The sequence below is a fragment of the Talpa occidentalis genome, unplaced genomic scaffold (genome assembly GCF_014898055.3).
Source record: "Talpa occidentalis isolate TD23 unplaced genomic scaffold, MPIMG_talOcc4v2.1 talOcc4.13, whole genome shotgun sequence".
In the NCBI taxonomy this organism is placed as follows: domain Eukaryota; kingdom Metazoa; phylum Chordata; class Mammalia; order Eulipotyphla; family Talpidae; genus Talpa; species Talpa occidentalis.
In genome coordinates this window covers 97518738-97541645 of record NW_023601322.1, presented here as the reverse complement: position 1 = coordinate 97541645, position 22908 = coordinate 97518738, and the positions used below count along the sequence as shown (strand labels likewise).

The following is a 22908-nucleotide window of genomic DNA, read 5'->3' as shown; positions in this document are numbered from 1 at the left end:
AAAAATTCACTTGTACTTCCTCAGGCCCTGGGGAATGAATGAATGAGCAAAAGATTCCTGCCACCTGCTCCTCCCAGCCTCTCCTGGAAACTCTATAGGGCGTGGCCTCATTTTATGAAAGTAGGCATTATGTTTTGGCCACCTCTGGCTTGCTAGTAACACCGTGAGAAGAGTGATTTTGTATATTTACTGAGAAAAAAATTCAAATATGGTGCTTTGAAAAAGAAAGGAGACGAAAAAAGCTCCCAGCTTATTTGCAGGCACTGACTGCTCCCACCTGCAGCCCGTGCAGCCCTGTCAGGGCTCTATCTTTTTCTCTTCTCCCCTCTGGAGACAGAGCTGATGTTGCCTAGTCTGCCTTGTTAATCTGGGGGATAAGTAAGCAGTCGAAATCAAAATATGTGTGCGCCACCTAATCCTCTCTCCCAAAGGTTAGAAGTCGTTGCTTTTTCAGTGCTACCCTTTCATTAAAATTCTTTCCCCCAATCCCTTCTCAGAGTACTGCCACCAAACCACCTTACAAGCTGACAGTTCCGCAGCTTGTCACACCTATGTATGTACTCTGCGCTGTCACACCTTCCGCACGCAGGCCTAGAGGCAGTGTGGCAGCCACACTTCCTGGTTACTTTTGCTGGGACAGCACCTCACAAATACACTTGCTCGCTTTTCGGTAAGTAGTGGCTCTTCTCAAATTTTGAGAACTTGTAAGTAAAAATATTTGACACATTTTGTGGGCACTTCTGAAATAGACTGACCAGTGACTCACAGGCGCCCTGCTGTCTGTAAGGGCGAGTACTTAACCATTTCAGGTGGGAAGACTTACAAGCAAGTTAAGCGCTAAGACTTTTTATTTTTTAAGAACAGAAAAGGCAGATTTATTGAAATACCCTGCAAAGGAGAGGTCTCTCTAAGCTCTACGACTTAATAAGGAAAAGCTAAGAGGTCTAGGTCTCTGGAAATATGACGGGCATGAAATTTTTCTTAAGCCTTGAATCTCAACATGGAAGGCTTATTCATAATTGCAATCTGCAAGCTAGAAACACATTTTCTTTGATCAGTGTTTAATGTCAACAGACGACATCTTTCTAAACAATAAAGCCCACATTGACGCTTAGGAGCATTTCCTTCATTTTTAAGCTGTTTGCACATTTAGTACAGCTTGTCTTCTTCACCACCAAAAAGACACAACTGGCTGACATACACATCGAGCCAGCCAGGCGTTTCTCAGCCCCGTCCCGAGCCTGTCTACGCTCATCTCCTCTGCATGGTGCGAGCATAGTATGTTGTCGTATCAAACCTGTAAGAGTGCAATGGACGTGATCTAAATGAGGCAGAAGCAAAATGATAGACTCTAAGTCTAAAACTCTTTAGGGATGAAAAGTCAAGCCACAGAAGACTTCCCACCCCTAGATATTACTGAGAACCCTCACTGCACCAAAAATTGTGATTTTCATACCCAAAGAGCATGCCTGTAGATAAATCTGTTGCTACTACTGGAGATTTTCTCTCCTCAAAATCAAGTGAATGTTGAATTTTTCAGATGCCTTTTCCTTTTACACGCTTGTGTTTTACTTGCCATCATTTCCTATTTGGAGACCTTCCTTCTGGAATAAATCATAGTCAAAAAAAAAAAAAAACCCAGCAAAACACTATTGGTACTGTACTAACAATTTAAATTTTGCAGTTGGCTTCCAAAGGAACGTGCCTCTACAAAGGTCTTCAGCTCTGCACACATCATCTCGAGTCACCTCTAGCACTTTGCCACGCGAGAGACTTACCCTAGAAGAGGTTAACTTCTCTGCCTCGAGCTCTGGCGTGGTGCCCTAAACAAATGAACCAACAGTCTTGTCAGCCCTCCAGAGGGCTGTTGCGACTGTTGTCACTCACCCAAGATACCTGCCGAGAGGCAAGGATGACCGCAGGAATGAATACATTAAGAGGTCCTCAAGGTGACAAAAGTTGCCTCCCGCTGACACGTGACAAACGTGCTTTGTTTAATCTCCCTAATGAAATCCCAAGGAAAATATCAATCCTGCCGCTAATGACAATAAACGGGCTTAGCACTCTCAGCGCGCTTCCCCCCCGGGAGCACGAAGCTCTTCACGATTAATTGTTTCAGCCATCCCCGCTCCTCCCGTGAGGTGGCGGCTGAGTGCTTTGTCTTACAACAAATATAAATACAGGTAACGAATTGGGTCTTCGCTGTTCTACGTCCCATGTTCTAGAACTGGGTGGAACTTTGCAAAGACCATCTGTGTGTGTGCTGGTGGGACCTGGTTTCACAACGACCTGCGGACGCCGGGCTCGGGGCAGATGTGGAGCGGTCAAGTTGGCGGGCACTCAGATGACCGTCTGGCCAGAGGCTCTGAGCGGCCTAGTCTAGCGCTGACCCAGGGAGACGGCCAATGGCTGAGCTAGTGCGGGGTGCCTCCAGTGCCAGTGGGGACCCATGGTGTTGAGGGTTAGTTTGGGGGCATAGTTCACAGGGGCTCCTCTTGGGTCTAGTCTTCCCACACTTTGTGCTGGGGGCAACAAGAAGTCCCGCCAAAGGGGCCTGGTATTTTGAATCCTGCCCTAAGCTGTTAGGGCTGGGGACATCGCCGCCTCTGCCCATCTCCACCCTCCGTTTCTCTCCGGACCCACTTTCCTCTTGCCTTCATCTCTTCAGAAATAGGCAGCGCTCTCTGGGCACACATGTTGAGTGTCACCCTAAGCTTGTGCCTGTGCAGTGAATGGCCCAGGCTGCTCCATCCGGTCTGTAGTCAGGACAGGACCACAGTGCAGGTTTTATATGATCCAGCAGACCGGGTAAAGGAGGAGTCAGAGTCCTCAGTGGCTTTTGCAGGCCTTTTATTGGGATTTACCATGTACATGGCAAGTAGAGGGGCCAGGGGGCCGGGAGGCTGGCAGGCCTCGCAGCCCCCAGCAAGCCTTCACTCTGGGCTCTCCGACCTTCTCTCACATTCTCTCTGCTCTTCTCATGGCTCTGCTTCTCTCTTGGCTTCTGCTGCTTCTTTCTCGGCTTCTCTTTCGGCTTCTCCTCGGCTTCTACTGGCGTCCCAGTGACGCCACCCTTAAAAGCCCAGGTGAATCCCATCTACCTATGCCCACACCCTACTCCAGATGCCTGCCATCAGGCATGCATTGAGGACCGCAAGGATCCTTCATCCATCCTAATGGCGGGAGGGCAGAAAAGGCTGATACCTTTTACCTACCCTACACGGTCCACTTAGCTCTGTCTCTTCCACGAGACACAAGCCCTCTGGGGTAGTGTTGGGATCAGGGTCTTTAGTTTTTGGTTTTGTTTTTTCCAGTCCTTTAAATTGTTTGACACATCCCTCAGCCATACACCCTCGTGGTGCATCTATTTACCATCCTTAACAGCCCACAGATATTGCCAAATATGTACATAGTGACTGTGCCATTTTAGTCCCCCCCCCTTTTTTTTTTTTTTGGTTAAATAAAGACTTAGCTGCCACCCCGTGGAGTTTCTCCTCCTCCTATTTTCCTGAGGTCTCCCAGCAAGGGAGACCTTAAAAATGCAAAGACCAAGCTGAAGCTGTGTGGCAGACTCAGGGTGGGGACTAATGACGAGGTTGGAAGCCTCCGCAGGTGGCTGGGGTGACTGCGGGATGAAAATACTGCTTTCCCAAATTGAGAACAGCTGGGGCCGTGTGTGCGCCAAGTATAAAAGGCTGGGCGGCCAGGCTGTGCTGTGAGAAGGCTTTGCGCTGGGGAGCCCAACGGGGAGCTCACCCCAGAGGCACCAGGGCTCTGTGGTCCAGTGGGTAAGTGCAGCGGAGCCTCCCGCTCCTGCTGTCTGGAAGACACGGTGGTGGCTGCATCAATGTGCTGTTAGCTACTAACGTGCCTGTTACTTGTAGTGAATTATTCAATCATTCCAGTAACTCGGAGGATTTGTTACCTGAGTAAGACAGAGCTGAGGCTTTCTGCATCTCTTCATGGGGTTATTTTGAAGGCCGTCAGCTTTCCTTGTGTTTGATGTGTATTTGTGAGCTAGGACAAGGTAAACTGAGGCAGCATGGCTTTAATATACTGAACATGTCGTTGTTGGATCAAATCTGAGCAGTGGTTGCTTAGAAAGGCTCTAGTTTTTTAATGAGAAAGTAGAAAACTGTTGAGCAATGTGGAGAGTGACAATTACTGGATGCACATTAACCTGACACCAGTTTTTATTCTTTACGGTGGACAGAAAAGATGCAGTCTGAGGGAGGAATGATGTGACCCCTCGGGAGGTTCTAGCTTATTGTGACTTCATGGTTAGCAACAAGTCATGGTGTTTGACGCAGTATTTGCAATGTTGGGTCTTGACTTTTTTTTTTTTTAAGGCATTTAGGAGGACTTGACTAGTAGGAATGTTGCCAGTTATATGGACATTCGCTCAAAGGGAGACAAGAATCCCAAGATAAAGCAAGTCGATGCTTTACAAATAAGCTCCATCCCAGCAGCTCTGGCTGTGTGCTGACCATGTATTCAGAAAGCACATGGCTTTGGTATTTGTTTCCTTAGATTAATCATGTTTCCATTTTGGACGGTTGCCAGTCGGACAAGCCCATTTCCCGAACGTTGTTTTCTCTTGTTCTTCCAGGTGGGATAGCAGCATCTTCGGGGCACACGCCATCGGCCGCCGGGCCTGAGAGCGGCGTCTGCGCAGCTGCATGGGAGGCCCCGCCGCGCCCCAGCCGCCGCCTGCGCCCTGCACCCGCCGACAGGGGGGCACCCAGAGTCCATGCTGAGCTGCCCGCAGGGAGGACCCCACCAAGAGCAAGCGCTCTGCCGCCTCGTTGTTGATCTGAAGACGGGACAATGGATGTCATAGAGACAGCGAAGCTCGACGAACACAGGGAAAGCCAGGCCAGCCACCCTGCGGACACTTACACCAGCCCCGCCGAGCTGGCGGAAGAGGAAGGCAAAAATGGCAACGACAAAGCCAAGAGCTTACCCAATGGGCTGCGGAAGGGCCCCAAGAAGTACCCAGACTACATCCACATTTCCATGCCCACGGAGCTGCGGAACAAGTTCCCCCCGGAGTGGTGGAAGACCGGCATCGCGTTCGTGTACGCGCTCTTCAACCTGGTGCTCACCACCGTCATGATCACCGTGGTGCACGAGCGCGTGCCCCCCAAGGAGCTCAGCCCGCCCCTCCCGGACAAGTTCTTCGACTACATCGACCGGGTGAAATGGGCGTTTTCTGTATCAGAAATAAATGGGATTATCCTCGTTGGATTGTGGGTCGCCCAGTGGCTGTTTCTGAGATACAAGTAAGTGGGGCTGGCACGGGTGGGGGTTGGCCTGGCCGGGTGGAAGTGGGTGGGCGTGTGCTGGCCGGGGTCCTGCCCGCTCCTCTAACCGTTCAGATGCCGGAGGAGAGGAAGTAAGCCAGAGACCTCCTGCCCTGAACAAACCGGGTCTGTTGGCCGGGTACCCCTTCCTTGAGCCACTTTGTATGAAAGTGTCAGTTAGGGATGCAGTTGCCCATCGCTTTGGTGGGTGATTCAGACTTTGTGCATTGAAGGTGCCCTTGTGATTGCAACAACTTGTCTGCAAAATCAAGACACTTGAAAAAGAATGACATGCCCTTCGTCACTCCTGTGTTGCTTTAGGCTCAAGACAGGTGGGGCAAGCCCCCCCCCCCGCCCCCGCCCTCAGCCTGTGCCCCCACAATGGGACAGCTGTGTGGGTCTGCAGCCCACAGCGAGCGTCGCGGCTGGCTTGGGTTTGGGAGTTCTCAAACAGTGTCTGTCTTTTTCCTTTGCCTGTTGGCAGCCTGGTCAGAGTTTGTTTAAGAAACTGGATTTAGATGTGGGTCCCTGCGGTTTGGGTTTTGGATTTCTAAAGTAAACGAGCCTTCTGGTTTCCCCGCGGCACCACAGAGGCGCTCTCAGTGCGCTGGTCTGTCTCCCGGTTTGGACTAGCAGGAACCAGGAAGCTCCACGCCAGGTCTTTCTGCTTTGAAGACACTTAAAAATAGGCCATAGCTCTGAAATGGCAATTTCTGCTTCCATGTGAATTCTGACTCCTAGTCCATCCAAAATAAGGTCTCTCAATGCCCCGTTCTTCTCCTTCATCATTCAGATGTTTGTTCTCTACTGCACCCTCTAGTAAAATAATGACATCTCCACAATAAAGTGTGTTTCAAACATTGCCCATAACCCAGGCTTTGAAAACTGTCCTGTAGGCTAAGGTATTGATGTCGTTCAAATATTCGAAGTCAAGTAGGGTTTCTGGGTTGATCCCTCAAGCTCATTTTTAGAAGAGAGAATTTATATGTTCTTTCCATTCGTTGTTGCCGAGTGGAGAATTCAATTTGTCTTTGTTAAAGACAAAGTTTGCAATTTTGAAAACTTATGCCACAGACTGAAATCATTCCTAAGCATTTTCCTCAGTGTCTTTCTTAATATGTTTACTGAATAGGTGGGAGTAAAAGGCAGAACTGTCTTTTATTCAATAGACCATTTTGCAACTGAAATTCTTACTTCAGTGTTTTATGCTATAAGCAAAAAAAAAAAAAAAAAAAAAATTTGTTGAACTACATTTTTTTTTTTCTCGTCTCTGGAATTGACACTGAATATAAATGGTCCAGAGATGTCTGCTTTCTCCTTTCATGTAGAGCAAAATTTTATTCATCTATGTGTGAAAACCAAAATTTTTCGGGGCCTAAGTAGCTGACTCCCACCCTGAAGTGTAGTGTCAGTTTATTTGACTCTTTGTTACTTCTCCGTTAGCACCTTAGACTTTATCTTTGCCAAACTGGCAGCTGCAGGTTTTAATGACATCCACTGTGCCAGTGAAACTCACTGTCAGAATTCTTTTTTTCAGAATCGCAGTGATTTTGACTTAGTAAAATATTTTATTTTTGCTTATAAAAATAAGTACTTTTAGTAAATAGTGGAGTGATTTTTAAAATCCGTTTTTGTTTTTAATTTTTTTTTTTATAGAGGCATGTTTTATTTATTCATTTATTTGTTTGTTTGTTTTGTTTATACATGCACTGGGCACAGTCAGAAGCACAGGAGGGTGAGAGGAATCACCAGAGCCAGAGCGGGGAGCAGAGCAGGCAGAAGGACCAAAGGACACTGCTGAGGGGAGCAGCGGGCGGCAGGAGAGGTCTGCGCGCCATGTGGGACCCTCCTCAGGTGGCCGGGGAGCAGCCGGGGATCGAACCGGCGCCTCAGAGGCCGCGGGCAGCTTCGCAACCCAGCGCTCAACCGCTGTGCCACCGGGGAGGCCCTAAAACCCGTTTTTGAACATCCCAGATGAATGAGAAATCCTCCGTGCCTCCTTCCCCCTCCCTCTCGCCTGCCCGCTCCTCTTCCTTTCTGTCCGTTCTCCTCTTTCTCTCAGCTCCAGAGTTATGGAAAACAATCATCATGAGCAGTTCTTTTCCTAAGTAAGACTGTAGAGTGGCTTGTTCACCTTCTCAGCTAGCTTTCTGGCCTGAGGACCTGTAGACTCCAGACACTGGAATGAATGTCCCCACCTCCCCTGCTTCTGCAGTCACCTCTCCCAGCAGCTTGGAGAACAGCCCAGTGCTCTTCTTGGGCCTGCGGTTGAGACTGCAGATGTCCGCTCAGCACTTATCCAAACGCAGAGACTGGGTGCTGTTGTCCACCCTGTCCTTTCCCGGACTGGAGAAGGCAGGGCTGGAATAGCAGGCCTCTGAAGAGATGCCTTGCAGTAAATCAGCACTTTCCACTACTCATCTGGGTGGTGTTCCTCCCTAAATTTTGACCCCAGAAACCCTGGAATATTCTTCAAATAGCCACTGGAGAAAGGCAGCTAAAATTATAGTTGTACATAATTTTTAAAATTAGAAGTCCCAACAGTTACTGAATGGGGCCTTGATCCAGGTCAGGACCACAGTCTTGGGGAAAACTTAAAATGCCACCTACCTGAAACCGCCTGTTTTCACACCAGTGTTTGATCATTGCTAGTTTTGAAAATTTGAGAGCTCTAAAAATGGGCAACCTGGAATAATATTTTATGTACTAGGGCAAATTACCACTAGCAATTTTGGGGACTCTCTGGATTCCACCCATCCCGTAATCCCCAGAGTCCAGACCCACCTCCCCGCTACACAGTGGAAAAGGAGCTGTCATCCAGCTGGAGGTGAGGACACTCGTGCTCGATGCCCACCAGATGCCCATGAGCAGGGGCAGGTGGATGCAGCTCAAAACCAGCCCTGGGAGCCACTGGCCTAGCCAAGGGCTCAAGGCCTGAGGGACAGGACCCACGCTAGCCAAGGGCACTGGCTCCTCCCAAAATACAACGTGATCCTGAATCCTTTGTTGATCAGGATTGACTAAAATAAGGGTGAACGGATCCACTGATACCATCACTGTTAACTGCCATTCCACGCCCAAGGCTACCCTGGCCATTGCCACAGTATTGCTCTCCACGCCTGTGTGGGCCTAGCACGCTAGTTCATGCCCAGGTTGCCAAATGCTTTCCGATGGCCCCGAGTGGACCTGGCTCGCACAGCCCAGGTCCAGTGGACTGTACTTTCCTGTGTGTCCAGTTATGAGCCACTGCTCCCTCAGTAGCCAACCCCATGACAGGGCTGGCTTGTGCCTTTGCTGTGCCCTCAGGAGAGGGTCTTATTCACGCAGCAGCTGGCTGAGAATGTGGAGAGATTCGTTGAATTCTCCGGTAGAGGGCGCTCCTTTGAGGAGAGCCCAGTCTCCAGAACCCTTGCTCTGGTGGACACCCCCACTTCCCACGGCCTCTTTCCTTCTGGGCCCAACCACCCACCTGCATGTTCTTCTCCAGGAAGCCCAGGTGGCAGCTCCCAGACCCGCCCTTCCACTTCGCGGCACTCTACTGCGTTGGGGTCAGAAATACCCAGTTACCATGCCTCCCCCCTCCCTGTGTCTCCTCCAGGTCGATCGTGGGGCGCAGGTTCTTCTTCATTATCGGGACCCTGTACCTGTACCGCTGCATCACCATGTATGTCACCACGCTGCCGGTGCCAGGCATGCACTTCCAGTGCGCCCCAAAGGTAAGCGCCGGGGCTGGGCTGTGCTCCGCCACTCGGCCTTCAGGCAAGTCTGGTGTCTTCAGACACTGCCCAACTTGTTAGCTGCAGTCAAGCTGATTTTCTGGTTTTCCTTAGTTTGGGGGGAAGAAATGAAAAACATGTCTCTCCTTTGTGCACAGACATTTCCTTTTCTGCTCCCTGAAAGTGGCCTTTGGGCATTTGTTTCTCTGCCTCCTCGCTTGCTCATTCAGCCATTTGTGATGCTGCAGGAGGCAGCATCCAGGCTCTGTAGGGACAGCAGAGGCCGGCCAGGGCAAGGGCCCCAGCTGGAACTCACATCCTGTGGTGGGATGAGGCTGAGACTTGAGCTTATCACTTGCTGCCTGATAGGACGGCAGCTGTCAGGTGAATAACGGGATGGGGTAGGTTGCAGGCACTCTGAGAGTAGGTACTGTTTTATAGAGAGGTCTGGAAAGATTTCTTTTTGCACAACAGTTTATATTTATTCCGTATTTACCATATATCAGACATGTACAAATTGCCGGTGCAATAACCTTGCCGGTGTACAAATCAACCCTCCTTGTCACCAGGTGAAGAAGGTGGTGGTCTTATCTTCATCTTATAGATGAGAAATCTGAGGCTTTGAAACTCAACTCTCTTCCTCCAGGTCACACAGCTTATAAGTGGGAGGATTTGAACTCAGACCCATCTGAACTTACACTTTTCATCTCTGCTTTCTTTTTTAGTTGTGTATTTTTTTTTTTAATTGAGGCAACTTTGGTTTGCAAGACTCTATATAATTTAGGGGTATAGGGCCACACCTCTCAGATGTATGTTGCCTCACCACACTCACCACCAGGTACCCATGAGCCTCCACCACCGTCTATGGGGCTACCTCTCCTCTTTGCGCTGGTGGCTTTAATTCTGCAGTCAGAGAGCTAGGCTTTCTTTCAGTTAAGTTTTCTCTTTTCCTTTTTTTTTTTTTTGGTTTTTTTTGTTTTTTGTTTTTTTATATCGTACACATGAGTAAAATCATTTAATATTTGTCTTTTCTCCTTCAGATTTATTTTGCTTAGCATAAACCCCTCTAGTTCCATCTATATTGTCACAAACAGCAAAAGTGTATCTTTTTGATAGCCAAGAAATATCCCATTGTGTATAAAGGCTATACCTTCATTTACTCCTTTATCATTGAACACTTAGATTGTTCCCTTAACTTGGCCATTTTAAAGGAAAGGCTTCTTTAATAAGAAAGCATTTGGACCGGAACCCAGATAAGGGAGAGAACCGCATGGATGGCCCAGAGCTCCACACCACAGAAATCGCTTTCGTTCTGGGTGTTCAAGAAGAGTAGGGAGACCAGTGTGGCTGCACCGTGTGGGCAGGGTAGAGGTGGGGCAGCCACAGACCTGTGCGCCCTGGTGGCCCATTGTTAGGGCTTGAACCTTGGTGGTAGAAGTGGCTTGACGAACACACATTTGATTTGGGGTACATCTTGAGGGGTGGGTCCACAGGAGGTGCTAATAACTTAGATATAGGTTTAAAAGAAAGAAGTGGAGGAGGACCTCAAAGTTTTTAGCAGTCGGGTAGATGGAACGGGCTGTTGCTGACATCGAGCGTGGGAGTAGAGGCTAGAATGAGCTGAAGCAGCTTCTCCAGGTAAAGTCAGCTCCCCAGACAGCTGTTAATCATCCGCGAGCCTAGGTGCCCTGGTTCATAAGAGAGGAATCTTACAAATCATGTGCTTTCTGGACAAGGGAACGAAGTCAAACATGTTATTTTATGGAACACTAAGCAGATGGCCAAAGTGGAGGGGAAAACAGAGTTGTCTGGAGGAGCCAGCAGCAGTCTCCCTCACCAAATATAGGTGTGGTTTGGAGAAGCTATAATTTTCCAACACCATCAAAGCAGAAAGTATCTGTAATTAAAACAGTGGACATAGTGAACTTAAACATGGGCTGATTTTTAGTAAAACTAATTTAAGGCAGCGGGGAAGTTCAGAAGCATAGTAAACAGCGCAGAGGGGTTATTGCAACGTGCGAAGTGAGGCGATGGCCTTGGGAAAGAAGGCAGGCCTATCCCGGTACCGAGGGGTTGGTTGGGGCTGATTACGGTGATTACAGAAAGCAAATTAAAGATTAGCCTCTGCGAAGAGTCGCCCTGCCCTGCGGCCAGTCAGTACACGTACAGCTGGACAGCTGGGTCTCCAGGCTGAAAACACTCAGGCAGACGCTCTCGTAGCATCCTTGCTCATCAGCCCCCAGCTCCAGGCGTCCAGCCGCTTACTTAGGCACACGCCGTTGCCTCTCTGACAACCACAGAAGCACCATGTGACGAGCTGGGGTGACAGAACAGTCAGGATCACCTCCTAGAGGTGGTGCAGCCCCGCCTTTGGAGGCCCCTCAGGTTGTTGTGGCTGCAGGCCTGTGGATGGTCTGCCTGCCTCCCTGCTGCCGACTCAATAGAAAGAAGCCCTTCCAGACCCTGAGAGTAAGCGACCCCTCGCTCAGGGACGGGGGAAGATGCACCATGGACGCCCAGCGCCAGGCACCACGTGGAGCTGCTGCCCACCGGTGCCATCACAGGTCTGGGCCCCTGGGTGGAACCCTCCACCTCTCCCTCCTCCACCCTGTGGTTTACTTCCTTCCGGTCTCACTTTCATCCGCCCACCCAGGCTGTGATAGGCAGTCACAACATGTGTGTTCTGGAAAGTGGGCTTTGGTGCACTCTAGAGCCGGTAGAAAGTGACTTAGCTTTCCAGACCCACACTGTGCTGGGCGGCCCCTCCCTCCCAGCCAGCCCCGGTGTCCAGCGGCATCTCTGGGGAATGGAAGGGCCGGTGTGGACAGCCAGGTTTCTGGTTTGGCAGCAGCCAGGTGGGGCTCTCTGGAACCATTTGTGTTTGTGGGAAATGGCATGGTGGTTACTGCTGGAGGAACAGGAAAAGCGTGAACCCAGTCTGCTCGCCCTTGGGTGGGTGTTTCTCTTCCTTGTCTGCACCTCCAGTGCCCCACCTGGGCACAGGGCAGAGCGATGCCAGGAAAATGAGCCGTAAAGAGTGTGTAAAGAGAGTGTAAAGAATGTGTAAAGAGAGTGTAAAGTGGTGCCCGGCGAGGAACCGGAACCAAACTAGGAAAAGTGTTCCAGGATGTCCCCCTCACCCCTGTCCACCCTGGCACCCCCGTTTTCTTTGGACCTCGATGTCTTCCTTTCTGGAGAGTTTGACAATTCTGCTGAGCACAAGACATCTGAGGGTGACAGGGTCGAGGAAGGAGGACCTGAGGACAGACGGCAAGGAGAGAAGGTCCTTTCCAGGCTCTGCAAAGACCGGAGGCCTCAAATGCACCCACATCTCCACGCCCCAGGGCGAGGACGGGGGCGGAGAAGATGTAGCACGTTAGTCCTGGTCTTGTCAACACTGCGTCCCCCTCACCCCAGCTGCCCGGAGGAAGGACGATGTCTTTGTGTTCCTGCCCTTAGAAAATCCGAGCCAGGTGGATTCGGAATGGGTAGGGAGATAAAAGAAAAATGACCGGGATTCTGAAATGGAGCAGAATGTGAGCCTTTCACCGGGGACACTCGGCTAGGCAGGCCCGCGCCCTCTCACGCCCTCTCTGCCGTGGCAGTTAGTTGTGTGTGCTGACTGTGGGGCAGGGGCCAGGGGGCGGGGCCAAGCTGGCGAAGGGCTGCTGGGTGAGCCCCGGGTTGCCGCAAAGTGTAGCCGCGCCACAGGATGCGTCCTCCACGGTGGAGTGGCCCGTAGAGACTGAGGAGTTAGCGCCTCGGGCATCCAGGGGCGAGTGGGACTCGGTCCTCGCGCTTTTCAGCTGCCCACTCACCGCGAGGCCCGAGGACACTTAGTGTGTCAATGATGCGGTTACACAGCCGGACAAGTGCCAGCCACCCCAAACCTGATGTCGCCCCCCAGAGGGGAGACATCCTGTTGCGTGGATCCCATGAATAAAACCCAGCTGGAGGCCTTCTCCCCTTGGATTCTTCCTCATACTTGGAGTTAGTAAAGAAAAACATTCACAACCTGGCGGCCTTTCGGGTTGCACAGACTGAGCTGGCACCTGGTCCCAGCCACTTGTGACCGTCCTGCCTGTCTTGTGTCTCCCAGCTCAACGGGGACTCGCAGGCCAAGGTGCAGCGGATCCTGCGGCTCATCTCGGGCGGCGGGCTGTCCATCACGGGCTCGCACATCTTGTGCGGGGACTTCCTCTTCAGTGGTCACACGGTCGTGCTCACCCTGACTTACCTGTTCATCAAAGAATGTAAGTAACCATGCCCCCCGCTGTATTCCTCGCTGCAGGGCTTCCTTGGCCTATGGGAGATGTGTCTGTTGGAACTGAGGGCTGTGAAGGAAGGAGACACATTCCTGGGGGCCTGCGTGCCTTCTGAAAGTCAGCCTGGAGCAGGCAGCCTGGCTCTTGGTAGCGAATGTCCTGCTGGTTGGGGAATCCTCCCCCGCCACTTTTGTTTTGTTTTGTTTTTCACCATACAAAGTTCAGAATGGTGCAGAATGGCAGGGCAGAGAGGTTTACTGTTTTTACCATTTCTAATTCAAAATTGTGTCTGTTCATTTTCTCTTGGCGTCAGCTAGGGCTCTCCCTGAGTGGGCGGTATTATCTATGGGTAGCTTGACAGGGGTTGTATTTTTATGGAAAGCAAAGCTAGGGCTGCCAGCCATGGATAAAACAGAGCAAACTTCTGGTTCATCCAAACATTTTCAACTTTTAAGGTAAATGTCAGATTTGCCTTCCCTTATAAGCAAGGGAAGCAGCACTGGTGAGACTTCAGGGAGGGGTGAAGTCTCTGGTGCTGGAGCATGGGTACTTGGGGAGCCTCTGAGATTTCTCAATGTTCAGTTTTTAACATGGTGAGCCTAACAGAACAGTGTGGGCACCAAATATGCCCCCAGGCTACACGAGTAGGGCCTCCCCCAGCTTCCAAGTTCTTGGATTGTATGAAACACCCACCAGAACCAGTGGCAGGAGGACCCAAAGGGGAGATAAGGGCTGCACGTTCACAATCCGAGGTGAGGTCCACCTCCCTCCCGGCGCTGCAGGGAGGCTGCGGTGTGAGGTGCTGTTTGACTTACAGCTGAGCCACGTCATCAGCGTCTCCAGGTGTCACTCGGGGGTTAAACCCCGAGGTGAAAGGGCAAGGCCATTCCAGGAGAGACTGTGGGGAGTCAGAGCATCGCTCGCCACAGGCCCCGGTTCCCAGGCGCGCTCATCGTGAGGCTCAGGAGAGCGGGCTTGCTCCCGTGCTCTCACTGCCTGCATATCCGTAGCCGGCTTCCTTTCCCTCGTCCCCACTGTTTCCCTTGGCAGTGGCGTCCCCTTGTGAGAGGTCTGAGCCAGTGCCCAGCACCCTCATGTGGATGGGCTTGGGGCGCCTCCTTACTAACTGGTATGGCCAGGACTGCAGCCCCGGAGACTGGCTGTGCCCACCCGCCCCTCACTGTGAACCTTCCAGTTGGCTCATCCGCTTTCTCCTCCCCGTGACTGGCTGGCCTTGGCTGATTCCAATCAGGGTCACTGGGACCCGTGGCAGTCAGTGGGTTGGTCTGGGGGACACTCCCAAACACAATGACGCCCCTGTCTTGTAGACTCGCCCCGTCACTTCTGGTGGTACCATCTGATCTGCTGGCTGCTGAGCTCGGCGGGCATCATCTGCATCCTGGTGGCGCACGAGCACTACACGGTGGACGTGATCGTTGCCTACTACATCACCACGCGCCTGTTCTGGTGGTACCACTCCATGGCCAACGAAAAGGTGAGCGGCGGGGGGTCTTGGATGGCCACACGGTGGCCTGGGGTCGCGTTCTGGGAACAGCTACCCCCATGCAGCCTTGACGCTTCGCTTACGTGTGTAGCTGTTACTGCTTCTCAACATAAAGAACGGCACAAGTAGGAAGGACGGCTTCGAGTAACAGTGCAGTGTAACACTACGCAAGGCTTTACTGGTCACTTAAGTGAGTTGACGTCATATGCAAAATTCAAATTCAGGAGCCTTCTCTGTAGAAGCATTGCCCTTCTCCAGACCCTCCTGCCATCAGAGCACTTAATTTTGATGGTAAGAGGGTGACTATTTAAGTCAGAGAAAATAAGTAATGCGCGACCTTCCCTGGATTTGGCATGTCCTCTGAGAGTGCACGCCATTTGTATCCCTCCTTGTTTGTTGGTGCTGGCTCCTCTTCCTGGGTGGCTTCTTCCCTTCTCCCACTGATTCTGAAAGAGTTGGCTTGAATGCCGCCTCTTCCAGGAAGCCTTCCTTAACTCCTTCTATTGCTCCAACATGGGACTATTCCACCCCTTCTCTGTTCCTAGTCCTGGTGTATGGCTTTGATGGAACAGAGTGCCTGTGTGGCAAGGTTCCATGGGGACAATCTCGCCACATTTCTATCTTGTATAATTTTTTTGTTGAGATAATATTGGTTTACAATGCTGTATATGATTTCGGGGGACAGGTTCACAGCCCTTCAGATGTCTGTCACCACACCACACCCACCATCAGAGCCCCCATCACCCTGCATCCTAGGCCACTGGTGCCCTTCCCCCTTCCTCTCCTTACCCCCCCACCCCCCGCCGCCCCCAATAGCCTCTAGTAGTCAGACCTGTAGGTTCGTAGCTTAGTTTTGTCTGGCCCTTGGTTTGGTTTCTCCATATTCCACATCATGACACCATCCGCTTTCTGTCTTTCTCCTTCTGATCTCACTTAGCATCATCCCCTCCAGCTGCAGCCATGAGTGTTGCCTAGTTCTCACACATAAAATGTTCAGATTCCCTCCACCATCCATTGCCCTGAGCCTGCAGACCTGCTCGCACACACCCTGCAAATCACTCTCTGGACAATGCTCACACCTGGCAGCCATCCGTCTCCATCCTACTGGAGCTGCAGGGCATGCTCTGCATGTGTCCCCCACCTGGGGCAGGGGCGGGCCAGCGTGTCAGGGCACAGGAGGGGACCGCACCTGTCACAGCAAGTGGCCATTATGAGACAAAGATAGGCTGCGAGTCAGGGCAAGTTCATCTCACACCCCTTCTTTCCTGCCTTCCACAGAACCTGAAGGTCTCCTCACAGACCAACTTCTTGTCTCGAGCCTGGTGGTTCCCCATCTTTTATTTTTTTGAGAAAAACGTGCAAGGCTCCATTCCATGCTGCTTCTCCTGGCCGCTCTCCTGGCCGCCCGGCTGCTTCAAGTCATCGTGCAAAAAGTATTCCCGGGTCCAGAAGATCGGGGAGGACAACGAGAAATGCACCTGAGAGCACCGCAGAGGCAAGCCTCCCAGCAAGAAGGGGCGTCGCTGCAACCAAAGGTATAGTTTTGTCTTTTGTTTTAGGAGAACTGACTGGGAAAGAAGACACGGACCCAAGGGTCTGTGAGTGTGGGAAAGATGGACGCAGCGCTGCCCCGTGGCGGGTTCTGGATCCATCCCGACAAACACCTCTGCTCCCGCGGCTCTTCATCCTCCGTCACCGGCCCTCGACCCGGACCTCTCTGCCGAGCTGGATTAAGGCGTGCCAAAGAACACACCCCTCTCCTTAGTCTTTCTCCAGCAAGTGCTCGACTGCAGACAGTTTTCTGGATTATTTTTCCTTCCGAGATCAGAAGATTTGTTAATGTTTTAAATAAAATATCTGGATCTATCTAGCTGCCGTGTAAATAGACTACCGATACGCTGAGAGTGGGTTCCAGCACTAGGTTTACTTACAGCCAGGGGCGTTCTGTAGCCCCCAGGGTGAAAGGTCTGCTGCAGGCCTGGGAACAAGCATGACTGCTCCCCCCACCCCCAGCACGATGTATCACTTTTATTTTTATTATAACAAAGAAAGATGATCTAAGTACACGAGGAAGTGCCTGACACACCCCAGGACGCCCATGTGTGTGGAAGGTTGAATCTAAGGTCTCCAGGACAGGCGCTTGGGACCCAAGCCGTCTCTGCTGAGGGTCCCCCTCGCTTGGTAAATTGGCATCTGAGCCCGCAGGGCAGTCGGCACCACGCATGGCCGTGCGGACCTGCACTCACAGCCTGGCGGTTGGGCCGTGAGGTGGGGTCAGAGCTGCTCATTGAACTCAGAATCCAGGGCCGCGCATCGGGAAGGGCTTCTTCTGAGTGACAGCGTGCTTGGCGGGAATTCAAGGCAGACCTGACATTCCTGTGTCCTTGCCTCTCTGACCCACCGCTCCTGTGGACGCGAGCCACGGCTGAGGCCTCCGCTTGGCCCCTGAGGTGCGGCATGTGCTCAGTTGCTCCTGCACTTGCCTCGGAGGGCCAGGGCCCCAGCGACTTGGTCAAGGGGATGATCGTTTCTAATGTCCTTGCAGGTGATGCAAAAAAGACGGAGTATCAAACATAAGTTCCGATTTGATGCTGTCCCATGTAGCGCGTTGCTGAAGGCCGCTGGGTCTTTCAGACAATTCTTGGCTGAATTTCTTAGGATTTCTAGTCCCCTTAGAAAAACACCAAAGACTCCAAAATCCTCACTGCTGCGTCAGGGTGCGGCGAGGCCACAGGGTAGGACGAGGCCGTTCCATTTCCACTGGAGGCGGAAATTTCCTGCGCTTAGGATGGAAACCGTCTCGGGCCACTTCTCAGCATACACAGCTTGACTCCACACACGAAACTGACCTTTCGATTGTAAGCACATTGCAGACCCGCTCGGAAGAGCCATCCCCCCTCTGGTGCTAAAATTCTGCACGTTTTCAGTGTGGCTGCTCCTCGTGCAACAGAATCACGGAGGGAAAGGGACTTTGCAAATGGCGGGAAGAAAACCCCACTCTGGTTATTTCCACAAGATGGGAAACCTGAACATCCTTGGCCGCCGCTTACCTGCGTCCTCTTCACTGCTTTCCCTGTATTAGATGCTGACCCGGTGCCAGGGCGGGGTGCTGTGCTGGGAGCACTCAGGTGGAATCGTGCCATCTGAGGGCGAGTGAAGCGTCTGCCCCCAGCTGGGGTCATTCCTCGAGCCTCTCCTTCCCAGAGACCACCCGGAGCACGGGGCGGCCTCACTCAGCTGCGTCTGGGTAACCCGCTCTTGGTGTGCGAGCCTCAGCCGGCACATGTGCTGCTGTGGGGGAGCCTTCGGCAGTAAATCCGGCTCTGCAGTCGATCATCAGTTGGTTTTTTCTTTAAAAAATCCCACCATTACCTTTTAAAGAACTTTTAAAAGTCTGTGACCCTGTGTTCTTGCCATGTTTATTCCCAGGTCTCTCCAATGCCAAGAAAGCACGTGGGTTGAAAATGGGAGGGTGGGATGGGGGTCGGGGGTCTCCCTCAGACTTTTGAGATGGGAGCATGAGAGAAAGTGTGGGACTCGTTTACCGAAGACAGCAAAGCTGAGGTCTACCCGGCATGCCTCTTCGCGATAAAACACCCACCATTGCAACCTTGCCTCGAGAACATCAAATTTGGGAGCTTCTTGTTCTCACTAGTTAAGATACAAGGTCTCCATTATCCTTGTTTTTGTAAAACCAGCACTCCTGTGTGACGCTTTCCCTGCAGTCGACGCCTTTCGTGCAATATCCCTAACACATAATTCCTACAGAGGAGGCCACGTTTTTGAAATTCTTTCAAATGGAAATGAATTCCTCCGGGAGTATGGTTTTTGAGCTCTCCCTCTAGCTCTGAAAAGAAAGCATTCTTCCCCAGTTCCACCTGAAGTCATTTTGAATCTGTTATTTAATTTACTGGCATCTCGGGAAGCAGCTTTTGCTGTGGAAGACAGACTGCTGACAGTGAGCCGGAGCTGGTTTAGGGCCAGACCGGAGGCAGCTTCTTTGCTATACACCAGTGCCCCCTGGTGGACGCGTGGTATACACCTTGCCACGCAAACGCCCATTTTTAAAAGTGTGTCTTCAAGACGGTAAAAGGCTTTTGTTTGGTATTTTTTGCCAGTCATCTGAAAGCATCACATGGGAGAAGTGATTTTACAGATATTTGAAACCCTTCCGAAAGGTAAATGGGCTTAGATCACAGGGAGTGGCAATTCAAATCTTTTATCCATTCAATTGAAGAAAATTTGCAGACCATTTTTACCTCTGTCATGGTCATTAATAGCGCCCTTTATAACTATGTACACTTTGTTTACTTTGAAACACCACATTGACTTACTTTTTTTTTACATGAAAATCTGCTGCAACTCAAGTGTTTCTTTTTTAATGTTCACATTTTGTTCCTGAATATTTTGAACATTTATTAAGTTCTTGTTGTTTTGCACTGTAAAATTGATTAAAAATTTAAACTTGTTTTAATATACTCACTTCTGTAGGGTAAGGAAATGTGAGGAGGAATTTCTTAATAGGTTTACATGTTTAAATCAAGCATATTACAGGTAATATGCCATGTGTTGAAGGCTTTTCTATTTGTAAAGATTCCTGATATTTTTATGCCATTTGTTGCAATAATTTAACTTCTTTGACTGACTTGCTACAGATATTTCTTGTATTAAGAAGTGCTCTTGATTTCACTACCTGAATACTGAAAATCATGTCAAAGGTACCCAAAGATAAATTTTTATACAGATACACACACACCTTGTACATTCTGATTTATTTTATTACTCATTAATCCAACTTTGCTGTGTTCTAAATGAATCATGGCTGAGAAAGTTTTTTTTTTTTATTGAGGAATTATTTAAAACTATCATTTAAAAGAAAAAGAAACTGTAAGAATAAGCTAATTTCATTGCCAAGTTGGAAGTCATTATTTAAGTTACCTCCTATGCAATGATTAATGCTGCAAAATGTACAGTATGTTACAGTATATTCCTAAAAGAAATACTACAAGGTTCGAGAGGGAGGCAGTGGCATTCTTTCAGAAATTTACTGTAGTGTTTTCAATGTGTTAAGTGCCTTGTTGTAAAGTAAAAATTTAAGTCTAGAACTCATTATTTTCTTGACATATATTTTTCATTATGACATATACTGGATGCTATTGTAATAGTTTTGTTTATATGCCTCTGTTTAATCTGACATGTAAATGTCAAACTCTTCTCCTGCCCTCCATACTTTAATTGTTGGTCTTTGACATGGGATTTAAATCCATTTCTCTTCTTAAAAAGAGGGAATGGTCTTCATTCAGAACTCTGTTTTCCATGCTTGAGCTTTGGTGTTGTAAAAACATTTCAGGAGGGACAGAGCGGTGTAACTATAATTTGTACTTCAAAATGCTGTTTCGCATTGACATTTTAAGTGCCTAATTGTTAGTTAAAACTAATTTATGTTTCTATTCCCAAGAGAATATGTGTACTGGGTTTCTAATCTCTCTGGCTTTGCAAGAGCCTGTACTTTGTATTTACCCAATAAATGCCAGCAACATCAATAGTCTTTTCAAAATTTGTATTATTACCGTCCCTTTCCATTTAAATATGTCTTGTTTTCTTTAAAGATTTTTAAAACTGTGCTTTTCCAAATGTATTTAGTTGGAAGTACTTACTAAATTTCCAGAGGGCTATTTTCTTCAAGCACTACTTTTTTTAAAAAAAAGATTTATTTATTTATGTATAGAAGAGCTGGGGTACAGGCCAGAGGTGTGGGAGGTGAAAGGATTCACCAGATACAGAGCAGGGAAGAGAACAGGCAGATAGACTGAAGTACACTGCTGAGGGGAGCGGTGGGCGAGTCAGGAGAGGTCTGCTGCACCATGGGGGTAGCTCCCTGGCCGGCCGCGGGGCTCAAACTCATGCTGCAGAGGCTGCAGACAGCTTCATAGCACTGCACCTAACCCGCTGTGCCACCAGGGAGCCTCCCAAGCACTACTTTTAAATTAAGCTGATAACCTCAGTGACCATCAGTGATTGGAGGTGAAAAACCATTCACAGCCCTGTCGGTCATCTGTGGAGAAGAAAGATATCAGTCCCAGACTCTGAGTCTCTCTCCCAGAGGGGGTCCAGGGAGAGGTCCCCAACTAGACTTGGTGGGCATTGGGCAGCAGATTGGGTTTCGGTGGCAGGGAGCTGCTACGGATGCCTGGATCAAAGACAAGGGTGGCCTGCAAAGACAAACCTAGTCAAAGTCAGGCAGTGGAGGAGGAAGTGGGATGCTAGTACGGTCCAAAGATTAAACAGCTGGTTGTGGCCCAGGTTACTTTGGAAATGAAGTGCCCCCACAGTGACGATTCATTCACGTCAACTAAATGCTGGACAGTGTCTCATTTCACCTCGTCCTTAGGCACATTTATTATCCCGGTTTCAGGGTGGTCACAGGGACACTCAGCATATAAAGAAACACAGAAACACCGCATATAGGAAACACTCAAATTGGTAAATATGAAGTAAGTCATAAGGACTCAAAGGAAATGAAGCGGTAATTTTTTCAGTGGCTGGAGCGGAGCCACCAGTGGAACAAGCAGTGTGTCAACTCCGCTTTTCGTCAGCATTTTGCAAGCTATTTCAGCCAGAGCCCTCTCTGTTCATGCTCACCGGCTGTGAGTGGCTGCAACTCATGGCGTTGCCCTCCCAGGAATTACAAACCAGCTGGACCATTGTCATTTTATAAATAGAGTAACTCAACACTAGTGTGGTAGCCAGTAAGAAGTACTTAGGTGTTTTGGATATATTGTTACCAACAATTCTGGCCCAAATCCATGTACAGCAAGGATTTCGGTGGGAAAGTTAGCGGTTTACAATTATCTATAGGAATTCAATTAAAAAAATGAGGTTTTTTTTTTCCCCCCACCTAAATGGTTTCCTTGCCTTCCTATCTCCTCTCCCCAATGCTAACAGAATCATCTCTTGGCATTCCCCTCCTTTACTGTAACTGGTTATTTAAACTAGATAGGACAGAGCAGAAAGTATGCCTTTTTCTGGCAAGAAAGCCCTGACTATAATTTGGGAAATTTTACCCCTAAAGCACTGGATGCATACGGGGCTTCGTGCTACAGGAGTCCATCATCCACCATGTGGACTGTATGGCTTCCTGTATTAGTGTGTGAGGGCTGCCTAAAAAACTACTCTCTCGGGTGCCTGAAACAACAGAAAAGTGTTTCCTCACGGTTCCGGAGTCTAGAGGTCCAAGATCAAGTGTGGGCTGGGGTGGGTCTGCAGCGCCTCTGTCCTCGGCTTGCAGGTATCCTCGGCCCGTGTCTTCAGTTGGTCTTCTCTTGGGCTGCGTGTGTCCTAGCTGCCTCTTCTCAGAAGGACACAGTCCAATTCGAGTCCGTGTCTACGGCCTCATGTTACCTCCGGTACCTCTCTAAAGGCCCTTCTCCAGCACAGGCACATCCCGAGGCACCAGGCTTTTGGGCTTCCACACAGGGATTTGGGGTGAACACAGCTGAGCCCATCACAGCTGCACCACAGAGCTGTTAACCTGGCGACACAGGGACTCTTTAGGAAAATGGAATGAAAGCAGCTGCATATTACACAATACAAGTGGACCTGCTGGGTTTGGTAAAATCATCCGTGAGTATAAGTCGCAAGGGAAAATGTCAGCAGCTACTATCTTTGTTTAGCTACTAAGCAAAACTTTGAACAGAATCAGATGACATGTTGAAGATCATCTTTGTAAGCAAATGACTTAAAGTTTTAAAATTCTCCAAAAAGGAGAAAAGTGACTTCTCAGCTAACGGGGTTAATATGGAAGTTAGGTGTGTTTTGCTGCTAAGTGCATGAAGGAAAAGCATGGCCAGAAAAAGGTTACAATAGGAGACTTGAAGTTTAATCCTATTCATCACTTGTTCACAGAAAAGAGCAGAGGGACTCACAGAATGAAGACTCCCCAGTATACTTCGGCCTCCGGAGAGCAGGGCGGCCTTCAAACTTGCAGTGTGTGGAGAATAAAAAGGATCAGGCACGGGGAAACAGATGCATTCCCTACAGTCACCTACGTCCATTCATACAAAACTGACCTTTCCGTAGATCAAGCTGGCTTAGGAGCAACCCTAAGCTGTGTGGACCCA

At 49.7% G+C, this 22908-nt stretch overlaps 1 protein-coding gene across 4 annotated transcripts in view; it reads left to right on the top strand.

The window, feature by feature from the left end:
- The window catches only part of SGMS2 (sphingomyelin synthase 2), a 124758-nt gene extending 106507 nt beyond the window's left edge, over nucleotides 1-18251 (top strand). For 3 of the 4 annotated variants that reach the window (XM_054694577.1, XM_054694576.1, XM_037509580.2), the window contains 5 exons: nucleotides 4610-5282; nucleotides 8902-9019; nucleotides 13119-13272; nucleotides 14613-14779; nucleotides 16067-18251. In XM_054694577.1, coding sequence (XP_054550552.1) covers nucleotides 4828-5282; nucleotides 8902-9019; nucleotides 13119-13272; nucleotides 14613-14779; nucleotides 16067-16270 — 1098 coding nt within the window. In that variant the 5' untranslated portion in view covers nucleotides 4610-4827 and the 3' untranslated portion in view covers nucleotides 16271-18251. Of the gene's footprint in view, nucleotides 1-4291; nucleotides 4515-4609; nucleotides 5283-8901; nucleotides 9020-13118; nucleotides 13273-14612; nucleotides 14780-16066 lie in introns of those variants that run through there. The other variant, XM_037509578.2, reaches the window with a different exon arrangement.
- Nucleotides 18252-22908: the final 4657 nt, after the last annotated feature.